Source organism: Capricornis sumatraensis, chromosome 8, assembly GCF_032405125.1.
Source record: "Capricornis sumatraensis isolate serow.1 chromosome 8, serow.2, whole genome shotgun sequence".
Classification (NCBI taxonomy): Eukaryota; Metazoa; Chordata; class Mammalia; order Artiodactyla; family Bovidae; genus Capricornis; species Capricornis sumatraensis.
This window is the reverse complement of record NC_091076.1, coordinates 71,166,480-71,182,227: the sequence shown is the minus strand read 5'-3', so window position 1 is coordinate 71,182,227 and position 15,748 is coordinate 71,166,480. Positions and strand designations below refer to the sequence as shown.

General features: G+C 35.9%; 1 protein-coding gene across 2 annotated transcripts in view; it reads right to left on the bottom strand.

Moving 5' to 3' along the window:
* TAOK1 (TAO kinase 1) overlaps positions 1-207 on the bottom strand; it is a 55,415-nt gene extending 55,208 nt beyond the window's left edge. For both annotated transcript variants that reach the window (XM_068978971.1, XM_068978972.1), the window contains exon 1: positions 76-207. In XM_068978971.1, the coding sequence (XP_068835072.1) occupies positions 76-207 (132 nt within the window). The remainder of the gene's footprint in view (positions 1-75) is intronic.
* Positions 208-15,748: the final 15,541 nt, after the last annotated feature.

Sequence of the window (15,748 nt, the reverse complement as noted above, 5' to 3'; positions counted from 1 at the left end):
TATTATTATTTTTTATTTTTCCATGACTGAATTTTAAGTAAATGCTGGTCACTGACTTAAGCCTTTAACACTTACAAAATAAACTGCTCCAAAGCTTCCATGGCCAATTTCTCTGAGATCTGTGAAGAGCTTCTCTGGATCTTCTTTGAAGAAGAGCTCTGCAATTTCAGGGTCCTTCAGGCTGCCCGCACGGTTGGTTGATGGCATCCTGCTGGGCAATCAGCTGTCTGATTCTAACTTTATACTGCTATCCCAATCCTTGGTTCATCTGTATGAATGAAGCCACTCTGGCATAAGCTATTGTAGAGAAATAAAAGAAGAAAAAAGTCAGGAAAAGCTGCTAAGAATAATTTGTATAAGATCATTTTCTGATAGCATATATAAAGTTATTTCAGGCCTAGAATTTCACTGAGAAGGAAGTATAATCTACTAGTGCAGGAGTTCCTAAATCTGGCTCATCATCACAATCACCTGTGGGGCTTAAAAAAATAAAGGATTCCTATATGCAGGTCAGGAAGCAACAGTTACAACAGGACATGGAACAACAGACTGGTTCCAAATAGGAAAAGGAGTACATCAAGGCTGTATATTGTCACCCTGCTTATTTAACTTCTATGCAGAGTACATCATGAGAAACGCTGGGCTGAAGAAGCACAAGCTAGAATAAAGACTGCCAAGGGAAATACCAATAACCTCAGATATGCAGATGACACCCCCTTTACGGCAGAAACTGAAGAGGAACTCAAAAGCCTCTTGATGAAAGTGAAAGAGGAGAGTGAAAAAGTTGGCTTAAAGCTCAACGTTCAGAAAACTAAGATCATGGCATCTGGTCCCATCACTTCATGGGAAATAGATGGGGAAACAGTGGAAACAGTGTCAGACTTTATTTTTTTGGGCTCCAAAATCACTGCAGATGGTGACTGCAGCCATGAAATTAAAAGACGCTTACTCCTTGGAAGAAAAGTTATGACCAACCTAGATAGTATATTCAAAAGCAGAGACATTACTTTGCCAACAAAGGTCCATCTAGTCAATGCTATGGTTTTTCCAGTGGTCATGTATGGATGTGAGAGTTGGACTGTAAAGAAAGCTGAGCGCTGAAGAATTGATGCTTTTGAACTGTGGTGTTGGAGAAGACTCTTGAGAGTCCCTTGGACTGCAAGGAGATCCAACCAGTCCATTCTAAAGGAGATCAGTCCTGGGTGTTCTCTGGAAGGAATGATGCTAAAGCTGAAAGTCCAGTACTTTGGCCACCTCATGCGAAGAGTTGACTCACTGGAAAAGACTCTGATGCTGGGAGGGACTGGGGGCAGGAGGAGAAGGGGACGACAGAGGATGAGATGGCTGGATGGCATCACTGACTCGATGGATGCGAGTTTGAGTGAACTCCGGGAGTTGGTGATGGTGAGGGAGGCCTGACGTGCTGCAATTCATGGGGTCACAGAGTCAGACACGGCTGAGTGACTGAACTGAACTCAACTACACATAGGGTAAGTATTACCAGACACACAATTTAAAAAATTAAATAAATGTTTACATATTAGAAGGTTTATCTAATCCTTACCTAATTCTGAGGTAGTGAGCCCACTGGCAGAAGACACAGGCTATTAAAAAAGTATACATGCCAACTTAAGGTGTACCCATAGGAAGTTTCTAACAACAGAAAGGTTAGAGTCCCATCTATTAATGATTTTCAAATGTAAGAAAATATACAAAGAATTTAACTCAGTAAGTTGTCTTTCTTTCCCTTTCATATGCCAGTGTTTAATCAACTCTTAACACAGACATTCCAAAGAAAAATGCAACAGGAGAAAGTAATGGATTTAACAGACAACTAACTGCTTTCTCTATAAACATGACTCACATTAAAATATAGCCTTTATCAAATCTGCTTCATTTAAGTAGACATTACAGATAGCAGAATTACCAGGGAATTTGTTGGTTATGAGTTCCCCTATATCAGATTACCTAATTTAAAAAATGGCTGTCATAATTGAGAAACTTCAGAATCTAGGTTCTGGAATGACACTACCTGAATATGAATCCTGGCAGCATTAATTACAAGCTGTGAACTGAGTAGCCTTATTTTCCTAAACTGTAGAATGAAAACAATAGCCTACCTAATACAGTGGTTGGTGAAGGTTAAATGAATAAATATAAGCATAGATTAGCACTCAGGCATAGTAAGCACTACATTAAATATTAGCCACTTAACTAAATAAATTCACCAATTAAAAATAAATCTCCCAAAGCTATTTCATTTGCCTCCTAATTAATGTCATTAGATTCTAACTCTTCTCCACTTCATAAAGCTTTTAAGCAGGTATCTACAAAGGTCCAGAAACAAATCCATGTATGTGTACCTAGGAATTTAGCATACAATAAAGAAGAAGCAAATTTTGTCGAGAGAACTAAGAACCCACTTGGAAAAAATTAGAGAAATTATATCCCTATCACATACCTTATATAAACACTACTGCTAAATGGCTTAACCAGGCCTCTCAAATCAATGAGTGAAAAAAAGTATTTGATAAAAATAAGTGTTGTTGAGAGACACCAATAGCTATTTGGAAAAAAAATAAAACATCTATTCCTCAAACTAATCAGAATTACATACGGGTTAGAGAAGCAAATATTAAACCTGGAAGGAGGGTCCATGGAAAGACTTCAAACAAAAGGGACAATAAACTTGGGGAAACAAATGTTTGAAACTTACATTTATAAAGGGTTAGTACTTCTAATAGGTAAAAAGTTTCAAAAAACAAGGCAATAATCTGACAATCTTACATTCTTAATATATAGTTTCTAAACAGCATGGACGCGCACACACACAGACACACACAAAGAAAACACTATCCCAACAACTCAGCAGAGATATGGGTAGTTCACAGAAGAAAGAAAAAAATAGAAAGAAAAGAAACAGTCATTAAATATGTGAAAATATGTTCAACATCACTCAAAGTATAAGAAATACAAGTTAAAACTATCCTAAGATTTAATTTTATACCTATCAGAACAGCAAAAATCCACCACACACTGATATGTGGTGGAAGAGAAATATGCACTTTTATACAGTGGCAGTGATATTGCAAAAACAGTACAAAACCTACAGAGAAAAATCTACAAAAATCAAATGTACCCTTAACATTTCACACAAAAATCCAACTTTAAGGAACCCACATCAAAAACACTTATATAAAATATAAGAAATGATAAATGTACAAAATGAGGAACTGGGCGAAGTCCCTGCTAGTCCAGTGGTTAGGACTCCACACTTCCACTGCTGGGGGCCTGGGCTGATCCACAGTAGGGGAACTAAGATCCCATAAGCATTGCGTACACTTCCCCCACCCCCAAATTAAATAAAAAGATTAAAAAAACATAGTGAAGAACTGGAACTCGTTACACTGCTGATGGCAATTTGAAAAGGTACAACCATTCTAGAAAACCATTTAACAGATGCTTATCAAATTAAATAAACATTATTATGTGATGTAACAGTTCCTTAACTAGTTATCACTTATTCAAAAGTTATAAAAACAAAGGCACACAAAAAGACTTGTACATAGAAGCTTTATTCATAATAGCCCCAAACTGCAAATAATACAAATGTCTATCAACAAATATATTTATATAAAAACTGTGGTATAGTCACACAATGAAATTCTTTTCAAAGCAATAAAAAGGAATAAACTACTGATCCATGCAGCAACCCAGAAGACTATAAAAAGCATTAAGCTCCATAACTCCCTGGCAGTCCAGAAGTTAGGAATCCAAGCTTCTACCTCAGGGAGTGGGTTTGATCCCTGGTCAGGGAACTAAGATCCCACATGTGGGTAGGGGGTGGGGGTGGGATGGAACAGCCAAAAAAAAAAAAGCCAGAAATCAAACAGTGAAAACTATATGATTTCCCTGACAAATTTTCAAATAGGCCAAACTAGTATACAGTGACAGATCATGGTTGCTTGGATCAGCTTTGGGAAGAAAAGAGGAACTGACCACAGAAGGGCTCACAGGAACTGCTTAGGGTTCTAGAATGTTCTGTATTTTGATTTCAGTAGAGAATCACTTCTGTCAAATTCAAACTATATTAAAATGGATGCATTTATGTATATAATACCTCAATTAAAGTAAAACTTTAAAAAATAAAAAGGTTTAAAATCTAAAATATATAAGTATATACAACAAATTTATGAACAAGGTATAGAAGGATGTGTATTAAAATGCTAACATTTTCTTTGATAAAGGCTATGAACAGCATTACTTGTTAACCTAGACATCTATATTATCTGAATTTTTATACCAACCACTTCTAAAAATTAAAAAAATTTTGAGAAAAATAAAATAGAATATATTTTTTTAAACTAGAAGCATACACACTCCAACTAGAGAGAACATCTAAAAGGCTATCAGCACTTTAACTTACAAAAGACTAATTCATTTAAAAAAATCTGTATATAAAAAATTGAGTTGAACACAAAACCTGAAATATCCACAGCACACAAAATTAAGGGTTATTATTCCTTAAATATAGTGGCATCATCCAAATCACTGAAGAAATAACTAATCCACCAAAATATAAATGACCAAAGGATATATATAAACATTCCAGAAACAGGTAATATAAATGACTGTGGAGAGGAGTCAAAACTTGAAAGTATGGCCATGAGTCTTCTCATTCCATTTTTCTCCTTTATCCCTTTATCTCCCAGTGTTGACCTAAGAGTGTGATCTAAGTTATGAAACTATGTTTAGGGTGCTGACAAAAAACACTTAAAGAAATTCTCCCCGTGTCCAAAGGACCAGGAAAAGGGAATCCTGTGATCTGGAGATTGGCAAGAGGGAATGCCTTCTTTTTGGTCTTTTTTTTCTCTCTTCAGCCATAGAATAGCACTGTCCCAGCAAGAGAAAAAAACCCCAATGAGAAAACCAATCTCTCTGGTCAGAAAAACTGGGAAAACAGGGCCTCTGTCATCCAAAAAGTATGAGGGGAATTCCCATTATTTTTTTCCCCTCATCTCTCTCCTTTCCCCACTTCACTTAAGGGCAACCCCAGATATGGGGAGCTGTACAATGCAGAGGTCTAAAAGCTCTGCCAGAAACATGTCTTTCTGGAACTGGGAATAAGGCCCTGGAAACTGAAGAGCATGGGGGAAATCATGGAGAGGAGAGAGCTGGAAAAGAGATCCCCTAATTCTCTGTACAAACCAATACAATTATGATTTATGTCTGTGTAAAACAGACTCAAAGAGGTGCAGCAAAGACTATGCTAAAGAGGACCTAATCAATGACAAACACCACTGCCCAAGTCTCAGATTATCACTGAGAGGTACACTGAAGGGCAAATCCAAAGAGCACAGCAAAGGTTTTGAAAACAGAGATATTAGAACTACTTCCCACAGAAAGTGAGACAGAACTTGCCATCTAACTGGTAGCTGTCTGAAACGAACAAATCAACACTCTCCAAAGGATATGAACAGGATCAGAAATGACAATATTCAAAATGTCCAGGAAAAAAATCCAAAATTACTTTTCATGTAAAAGTAACAGAGATGTAAGAGTAACAGAGATGATAGAGGAAAGAGTCAGTAAACTTGAAAGGAGAGCAAATGAAATTATCTAAAATGAAATAAGAAAAGAAAAAAATGATTGAAAAAAATGAATGGAGCCTTAGTGAATCATAGGACAATATCAAACTAAGTTTTACATCACTGACATTCACATAACGAGAGGAAAAATAAATTGGTAGAGAAAAAAATTGTTTTGGTAATGGCAGAAAACGTCCAAGATTTGACAAGAGATATAAATTTAGAGATTCAAGGAGCTCAGTAAATTTCAAACAGGAAAAATTCAAACAAAATCAGGGCTGTCCACATCATAATCAAAATGCTAAAAAACAAAAGTAAACAAGAATTTGAATGACCACAGATTTTGCTAAGAAACACCAGAGGTCCCAGAAAGTAGAATAATATGTTTAAAAGGTGAATCTGTTCCCAGTAGATCTGCTCTAAAAGAAATACACAATACTACACAAAAAAAATCTGGAGTGGCTACATTAATATCAGCAACAGACTTCAGCACTGGGTTAGCCACAAGGGATAAGGACGACACTACATAATGATGGTATGCCATTACCAAATCCTAAGTTTGTATTCACCTGAATAACAAAAGAACTTCAAATAAAATGAAGCAAAACTGATACAACTGATAAAGAGAAGTAAGACAAGCCTATAATTATACTGAGAACCTCCAACACTCCTTTCAGAACTTTAAAAGTAGTCTGAAAATATACAGAACACTGTAGAACACCACTATCAATGAATGTGATAGGAGAGGGTGGCAGAGGATGAGATGGTTAGAGAGCATCACTGACTCAGTGGACATGAATCTGAGCAAACTCCAGGAGATAGTGAAGAACAGGGGAGCCTCGTGTGCTACAGTCTATAGGGTCCCAAAGAGTTGGACACAGCTGAACAACAATCCCAAAAACTTAGCTACTGATAGCCTACTGTTGAACAGAAGTCTTACTGATAATACAAAGTCAATTAAACATACTTTGTATATTATATACATTATATACTGTATTCTTACAATAAAGTAAGTTAGAGAAAAAGAAATGTTAAGACAATCATGAGGAAGAGAGAATACACAAACAGTACCTACATGTATTTACTGGAAAAAACCTGCATATAAGTGGACCCATGCAGATCAAATCCATGCTGTTTGAGACTCAAATGTAGTCTCTGCAAAGTTTACACTTTACACTGTTAAGCTAGAGTTAACAGAGTCATCAGTGTAAAACTGACAAAGGTACTTGATTTGAATCTTGTCCATCTTCAAAAGCTGTAGTGAAAAACTACAGGAAAAGAAAACAGCAGAGGAACTTTCACAGCAACTTTAACCATAAATTCCTTAATTTCTGCCGAACATAAATATTAAGTAATAAATACCCAAAGTACAGTACTAATACAGCTTGCTAAACTATCAGTTCAGTTCAGTCACTCAGTCATCCCCGACGCTTTGCGACCCCATGAATCGAAGCACGCCAGACGTCCCTGTCCATCACCAACTCCCAGAGTTCACCCAAACTCATGTGCATCAAGTTGGTGATGCCATCCAGCCATCTCATCCTCTGTTGTCCTCTTCTCCTCCTGCCCCCAATCCCTCCCAGCATCAGTCTTTTCCAATGAGTCAACTCTTCGCATGAGGTGGCCGAAGTATTGGAGTTTCAGCTTCAGCATCAGTCCTTCCAAAGAACACCCAGGACTGATCTCCTTTAGGATGGACTGGTGTTCAGGCTTAAAAGATATGAGCATGTGTAAAAAGTTCTATGAGACTACAATAATCTTCCTTACGAAAGAAAAAAACAGACTATTAGATTATATTTTAAAGATATCTAATCTGTTCTTCAGGGAAAATATCATTATTATAACTCACCATATCTTTCCTACTAAAAGAGAAGAGTAAAAGATATTAAGAATCTTATAAACAGCAAATGAGATCTAATTTGTTTCTGGTTCCATTAAAATAGACCAGAGAAGCCTATCATTTATTAGGCTACTGAGGGCTGAATGTAAAAGATACACAGTTTCTGTGGATGAAATCATTTTATTCAATCCTAAAACACAAATCTCTAAGAAAGCTGATGAAACTAGAATTAAAACCCAATATACTTTAAAATCTCAGGCTCTTAGGGTTTTCAGAATTAAGTAACTGCTCCACATTTGCAAAAATAGTCAAATAATTGACAATAACATCAGTCAAGCAATAGAAAGAAGGGGGAAGGGTACTGATAATCACAGCATATTCAGTATTACTTGAGGAATGCTCCTTAGATGAACAGTGATGATGTCATGGTATTCCATCTTTAAAGAACCTTCAGATTTTCACAAAAAGGACATTGTTGGCTTTAAGCAACTGCTTCAATACCATAACGCCCTTTTCCCTACATCTGTTACTCAGAGGGCTCAAGCTTAGAAACGAGCCAACTTAGTCAAACGTTCAATCACTTTAGAGAAAGAAAAACTGTCTCTTTACAGAGAATGGGCAGACACACATTATACTGTCTACTATGTCTTCCCTCAAAAGAAACACACATGTATACCAGTTACTGTACCAATAACTGCTGCTAAGTCGCTTCAGTCGTGTCCGACTCTGTGCAACCCCATAGACGGCAGCCCACCAGGCTCCCCCATCCCTGGGATTCTCCAGGCAAGAACACTGGAGTGGGTTGCCATTTCCTTCTCCAATGCATGAAAGTGAAAAGTCAAAGTGAAGTCGCTCAGTCATGTCCGACTCTTAGCGATCCCATGGACTGCAGCCTACCAGGCTCCTCCATCCATGGGATTTTCCAGGCAAGAGTACTGGAGTGGGGTGCCATTGCCTTCTCCATACCAATAACTAGAAATGATAAATACAACTGAGAAATGCCACCAGTGAGATAAATTTGACATTACAGGAACTCCCATCAGGCTTAACCGACACAGAACTCATTTGATGTCTGATGCTTCAACCTACTTATAAATATTACATATAATTACAAAATTTTAGGATTGGAAGAAATTAAAAGAGTATTTGACTTCAAAAGGTCACATGCCTTTCTCAAAACCACATGGTAAATTAATGGTGGAAAATACAGAATCAATCCTCTGAACTACTGTTAAGTATGTCAAACTGAAAAAAAGGGAAAAGGTAAAAAGCAAAAATAATATTGTTAAAGAAGTCTCTGAAGGGATTTCCCTGGTCGTCCAATGGTAAGAATCCATCTTCCAATGCAGGGGACGTGGGTTCGATCCCTGGTCAGGGATCTAAGATCCCACAAGCTGCAGAGAGCCACAACTACTGAGCACACAAGGTCTGTAGCCCAGGTGCTACAACTAGAGAGAAGCCTGCACACCACAATGAAAGATACCACATGTAGCAACTGAAACCCAATGCAGCCAAATAAATGAGATGTCACTGGGTCATTGGGTAGGAGAGCCTACATAGGGCAGTTATGAATATTGCTTAATTTTGAGCATTGATAAAGATATGGAATGTATAAGTAATATGTAGCCATAACCATGTCTTGCAGTCTTACCTTTTGTATCTTTCTTAAACCAGCCCACTTTCCTCCATCTCAACAATCACCTGTTTACTCCATCCAGGCCATTTATCTTACCTGGGCTGCTCATTATCATGAACTTCAACAGGGTGCCACTGCATCCCCTTTTGGCCCCCCTCCAATTCATTTGGTCTCCTACAACCAAAACGACCTTTCAAAATGCAAATCTGATTATGTCATCCCCTCTATTTAAGTGCTCAATGCCTTTACACTTTACTTTGGTTGAAACAAAAATCCTTACCATGACTTTCAAGAAACTCTATGGTCTGACACAGCCTACTCTTTACACTCATCTCCTTCCAACTTCCTGTGCTCTGATGACAGGGGCTTCCCAGTTTATCACTGTGCTCCTCTTTCTACAGAGTGGTGAACACACAGTGACTAAAAACACAGGTCCTGAAATCATATTATCTAAGTCCCCAAACTGGATCTGCCAACATACTTGTTGGACAAGTAACTTAATCTTTCCAACCTCAGTTTTCCCATCTTTAAAACTGTTGTTGTTGTAGTTGATAAGTTGTGTCCAACTCCTGTGAGCCCATGGACTATAGCCCACCAGGCTCCTCTGTCCAGGGGATTTCCCAGGCAAGAATACTGGAGTGGGTTGCCATTTTCTTCTCCAAGGGACCTTTCCAACCCAGGAATAGAACCCATATCTCCTACGTTGGCAGACAGACTCTTAACCACGGAGCCCCAAAGGAAGCCTCTTAAGTCATGGGAGGTTTGTGAGGGTTAAATGAAATATGCAGATAAAACATAGTGCTCACAATTATTAAGTCAAACTCCTCTGCTTTTTGATTTCTGGTTGTCATCTCCACAGGGCAACTTTTCCCAATCCAGTTCTTCCAGGCACAATTAATCGGTTTTCTGTGTGATACTTCCATAAAATTTGCTTATGCTCAACTAACACATCTCGTTGTACTGAATTATTTAAGCATCTATCTATCTTACCTACCACTGAGTTCCTTAAAGGCAGAGGCTACCTTACTTATCTTTGAATCTTATATACCTAAAAATCTCTCTCATAGAGAGTAGGCATTCAAGAAGTGTCAGAGTAAAAACAAAGTGTCAGACTGAATATATATATTACACAGGTAAACAATGAAAAATATGGTTTTAACAAGCAGAAATTGAGACACTATATACAAAATTTTGCTGCCCATTCATATTTTATCAAAGTGTAATCCTTAGCCACCTGCATGAGAATTGTGTACCATGTTAAGAGTCACTGGATTAGAATAACAAAAGCTAACCCAATTATTAAAAGTAAATTTAAATAAGAAAATTAATCAAAATACTACTGCAATGCCCCTAAAAATAATGAAGTTATTTAACTGAACCTATTATAGAATCAAAGTTGATTATTTATAAGCCAAGACTGTTGGTAGGTTCAACAATTTCTGAACAGGGGAATCTGTGGGATAAAAGACAACTGTCTTGAAATTATTCCCAATATGATATTTTCCCTAACACAGACATAGCTTGGAAGGAAAAAGGGACAACAACTTAAAATAGATAAACAATTTAACCTATACCCAACCATGCCCACACCTGAGAAGAACTAACAAGCAGCTATATGAAGTACTTTGGATTATTTGAGAAAAGATGTATCTCCTCTCAATTATTTCCATTATAAATTCCACTACATGAAGATTCACTGTCAAGTTACATTTCTAAGCTTTACGCCCTCCCTAGTATTGCCCCTCAAAAGAGGCAGTTTAACAATACTCATATTTTATAACTTTCCTTTCAATTATTACACAACTGAATAGACACAAACCCTGCTTTTCTGTCATTTTTGTTCAAATGGAAGAAAAAGTTCTTGAAGTTTTCCCAAATCTCAATAAATTTATAGTTTTCCTTTAATAATAAAGCAAAATTACAAGATATAAATGGAATTTTTTTTTTCTGTCAAAAGATGTGGTATATGGATTAGATCTTAGAATCTCTTTCAAAAATAAAAACAGGGCACACCATGTGACAGATATAAACAGACTCAGAATATCAGCATTATGAATGGTAGTTCAGATAGATTTTCTTTAAGTCAAAATTTACGCATGAGGGTCTGACGGGTTAAGTGGTTTGCAGAAGTGGAATTTAAAATCTGAATTTACTAAATCTAAGGTAGTATCCTGAATTGGATCCTGGAACAGAAAAAAAGTACATCAGTGGAAAATCAGGTAAATCTGAATAGAATCTGTAATTTAATTAATAGTCATATCAATGTTAACTTTGTCATTTCAACAAATATACCATGGTTATTTAAAATGTTAACATTAGAGGAAGCTGAGTGAAAGGTATGTGAGAACTCTCTGTATTATCTTTGTACTTTTCTCTAAGTCTAAAATTATAAAAATAAAAGGCCTAGTTTAAAAAGTCTAACTCTAAAAAAAAAATAAAAATAAAAAAAATAAAAAGTTTAACTCTGAAGCTAATTTCTAATCCCGAATGTTTCCCTTCTGTTTCCATAAAAATCTCAAAACATAAAGGAATTAAGTTTTAATACTAAGTGTACAGAGTATATAATACCAAGTAACAAAGCACAGCACTTCCCTAAAGCATCTCCTAACAAAAAAAAGAAAAATCAAAAGAAATCCTATTTTTCTGTTTAATAATGAAGAAAATTAAAATTCACTGAATTATTCTTATATTACAGCATTTTTCTTAGTTTAATGAATTGTCACAACTGTCCTAAAATAATTATCAACCCAAATTATAATTGAGGCTCAGAAAAGTTAAGTAATTTAATTTGCTCATTATATCACATAGCTTAGTAACAGAGCCAGGTTTCCACTATACGTCATCAACTTTCTTTAACTTTTGTTAACTTTAGTTATCTATATATTTACAGGAGTAAGAAGCATTTGTCACTAAATTTTAGATTCTACCTCCAGAGTATTTCATATCAAAACCATTACTAGCCAATCACACAGCCACTACCTTTTATTAAGATCTCTGTTACCTCTTCAAAAGTTCTTCAGAAGAAAGCCTCCCAAATGAGCATTCCAATCTCTAGTCTTTCCTCCTTAATTCATTCTGATGTACTATTTGGTAGTTGTTTGCTGGCCTCCCAATATCTATCCCCACTTTTCAGTAATGGCACTGATTTCCTTTTGGGAAATTACCTCTCCTCTGCTTAGGCAGCACTGTCTACAAAGATGCCAAATTATCACCTCACAGATGAATGGACATCAACCAAGACAAGCCAATAAACTATTTCCGGGGATTCTGAATTTTGAGAAAAATGACCAAAGTTATGGGGAAAAAATGGATGACATGCTTTCACTTAGGTGGCATCCTGATTAGACTATCAATACACTCCTGATATAAAGACCCCAGGAACTGCCCGAGACAAGCTCTCCAGTCTTCCTTTTGAGTTTATGAGTAATTTAATACTCTCATAATAAACTTCTTTTCTCCTTAAGCAGTCTATTTTCAAACTAAAATCTTAATGGATAGGGCACCCCCCGACTCATTTAAGCACCTCTACAGCACCACTCAATCCTCCTACTCAAAAACTTTAAATGGCCCACAACTTCTCACCATTACAATTTTCACCAGACAGACCTTTCCAGGTTCTCCATATCTGAGTCCAGCCTAAGATTTTAAACTTATTTCTCACCAATGGCATGACATATATTTATTAGTGCTATTCTCTCCACTTGCAATGCTATCTATCAAATACCTTCTCTGCCTAAAAATTTTATCTACCCTTCTAAATCTATTTCAATTGCTCCCCTGTATGTAAATTCTTATCGATTCCACTAACTCACTAGGATATTGTAGGAAAACCTCATGCCACTCTATATCTGTTTTATTACATATCTGCATTCACTTATTTCTATATGAGTTACATTCTTCCACTGCCCCCACTAACTTTTCCATAATGCAGAAGACAGAGTAGAAAAATGTCAAGTATGTGCTGTCAAAATTCAATCAATAATGATGCCATAATATTGGCCATACTACTACAATAAAATTTAAACCAGTCCTAATGCAAGTTCCTGATTCCCTGGTGGCTCTGATGGTAAAGCGTCTGTCTGCAATGCGGGAGACCCGGGTTCAATCCCTGGGTCGGGAAGATCCCCTGGAGAAGGAAATGGCAAACCACTCCACTACTCTTGCCTAGAAAACTCCATGGATAGAGGAGCCTGGTGGGCTACATACAGTCCATGGGGTCGCAACTGAGCGACTTCACTTCACTTCAGTGCAAGTTCTTCAAGCACAAAGAAAATGATACTGAACAGAAACTCAAATCTACACAAAGAAATGGAGAGCAAAAGAAATGGCAAATATATGGTATAAATACAAAAGACTTTAAAAAATAATTTTAAATTATCCTTTAAAATACAAAAGGCTGTTTACATGAAAATAACAACAATGTAACCTGAGTTTTTAACACACAAGAAAAATGTATGAAAACAACAGCACACAAGATTAGAGGGGAAAATATGAGAATGCCATTGTAAGGCTCTTACATTACATGTGAAGTGTTATAACATTTGAAAGTGAAATGTGTTAAGTTAAAAGGCCTATTGTAATCTTAGTATAACCACTTTAAAAAATATATGGCTTGTTAAGACAATAGTAGAGATAAAATTAAATAAATAAATATACTGAATCCAAACAAAGGAGGGGGAAAAATGACAAAAGAAATAATCAAAAGACGAGACAAACAGAAAGCAGACAGCAAGAAGGAACACTGAAACCCAACCATATTGTTATTTTCATTAAATGTAAATGGTCTAAGAACACTCTAAATAAAAAGCAGAGATAGAACGAATTACAAAGCAAAGCCCTTTTCAACAAGGCAATTAAAAAAGCTCTCAACAGGAAACTCACAAAGACGAAAATATCTTAAAAACAGAAGGATATAAAAAGATATACCATGCAAACACTGTTATGAATACTAGGGTAGCCTTAGGTACACACCCAAAAGAAATGAAAACAGAGGCTCAAAGAATACACACACCAAGCTTTGAAACAGCATTATTTACAATAGCCAAAACGTGAAAGAAAGAAAAAAAAAAAGTGCAAAGTGTTAGTCACTCAGTTGTGTCCAACTCTTTGCAACCCCATGAACTTTAGCTCCTCTGTCCATGGAATTCTCCAGGCAAGAATACTGGAGTGAGTAGCCATTCCCTTCTTCAAAGGATCTTTCTGACCCAGGGATCGAACCCAGGTCTCCTGCACTACAGGCAGATTTTATACCATCTGAGCCACCAACAACAAACCAAGGGTCTATCAACAGATGAATGGATAAACATATACTTATCATTCAGCCTTTTTTAAAAAAGGAAGGAAATTCTGAGACATGCTATACCATGAATCAGTCATGAAAACAAATGAATAATTTATAGCTGACATTTCAATATTCCTCTCTATAATTGAGAGAACAAGTATAGAAAACCAACAGGTGTACAGAACCTTAACAATCAAATAATCTGACCTAATTCACAGTTAAAAAATACTCCATGACTAAAATCAGAATACACATTCTTCTTTAGCTTTATGGAACCAATCTAAACTATACACTGGGCCAGAAAACAAGTCTAGTAAATATAAAAGGATTAAATTCATACAAAGTGTGTTGTCTGACCACACAGAATTAAAAATTAAATTAGGAACATTCCTAAATATTTGGATATTAAACAACATACTTCTAAATGACACATGGTTGGTCAAACAGGACATAAGAGAAACTAGAAAATACTCTAAACTGAGTAACAATGAAAACATGGTATATCAGACTCTCTATAGTTCACAGGTGAAGAAGTACTTAGGAAATTTTATAACACTGAATCCTATTATTAGAAAACAAGAAACATGTGATATCAGTAACATAAGATTCCAGCTTAAGAAACAAACAAGAAAAGAGAAAATTCAACACAACAAAGCAGAAAGAAGGTAATAATAACAGTAAAAAGTCGATGAAATTAAAAACTGAAGAAACTAAAAGAGAAAAATCAATTTCCAGTTCTTTGAAAAGATAAAACAGTGAAATCTCTAGCAGACTGATATAGGAAAAAAAAATGATACCAATTACCAGTATCAGCAATTAAAGAGAGGATATCACTACAGACCCTAAAGACATTAAAGGAATAAGGGAATATTATGAATAACTTTTACCAGTTAATTGATAACTCAGATGAAATAGACAGAGTATTTAATAACCTCAAACTATCCAAGTTAACTCAAGAATAAATAGAAAACCTAACTTCAATAGCTCTGTTTCTATTAAGTAAACTAACTTTACAGTTAAAAGCTTTGCAACAAAGAATATATGAGGCCCAGATGGTTTCACTGGCGTATTTTACCAAATACTTAAGAAATAACACCAGTTATACATAAGTTCTTCCAGCATTTAAGCACTTACTAACTTATCTTATAAAGTCAACAATACCATGATATCAAAACAGAGATGAACAAGAAAACTAAAGACCAATATCCCATATTGATATAAATGCAAAAATTCTGAAAAAATAAAAAATAGAATCCTGCAAATTATGAAAATAATATATCATGACCAAGTACAGTTCATCCCAGGAATGAAACTCCATCAATGTAATTCACTCTATTTGACTAAAAAAGCATAACCATATGATTTCAGTAGATGCAAAAAACCAAAAATGTGACAAAGTTCAA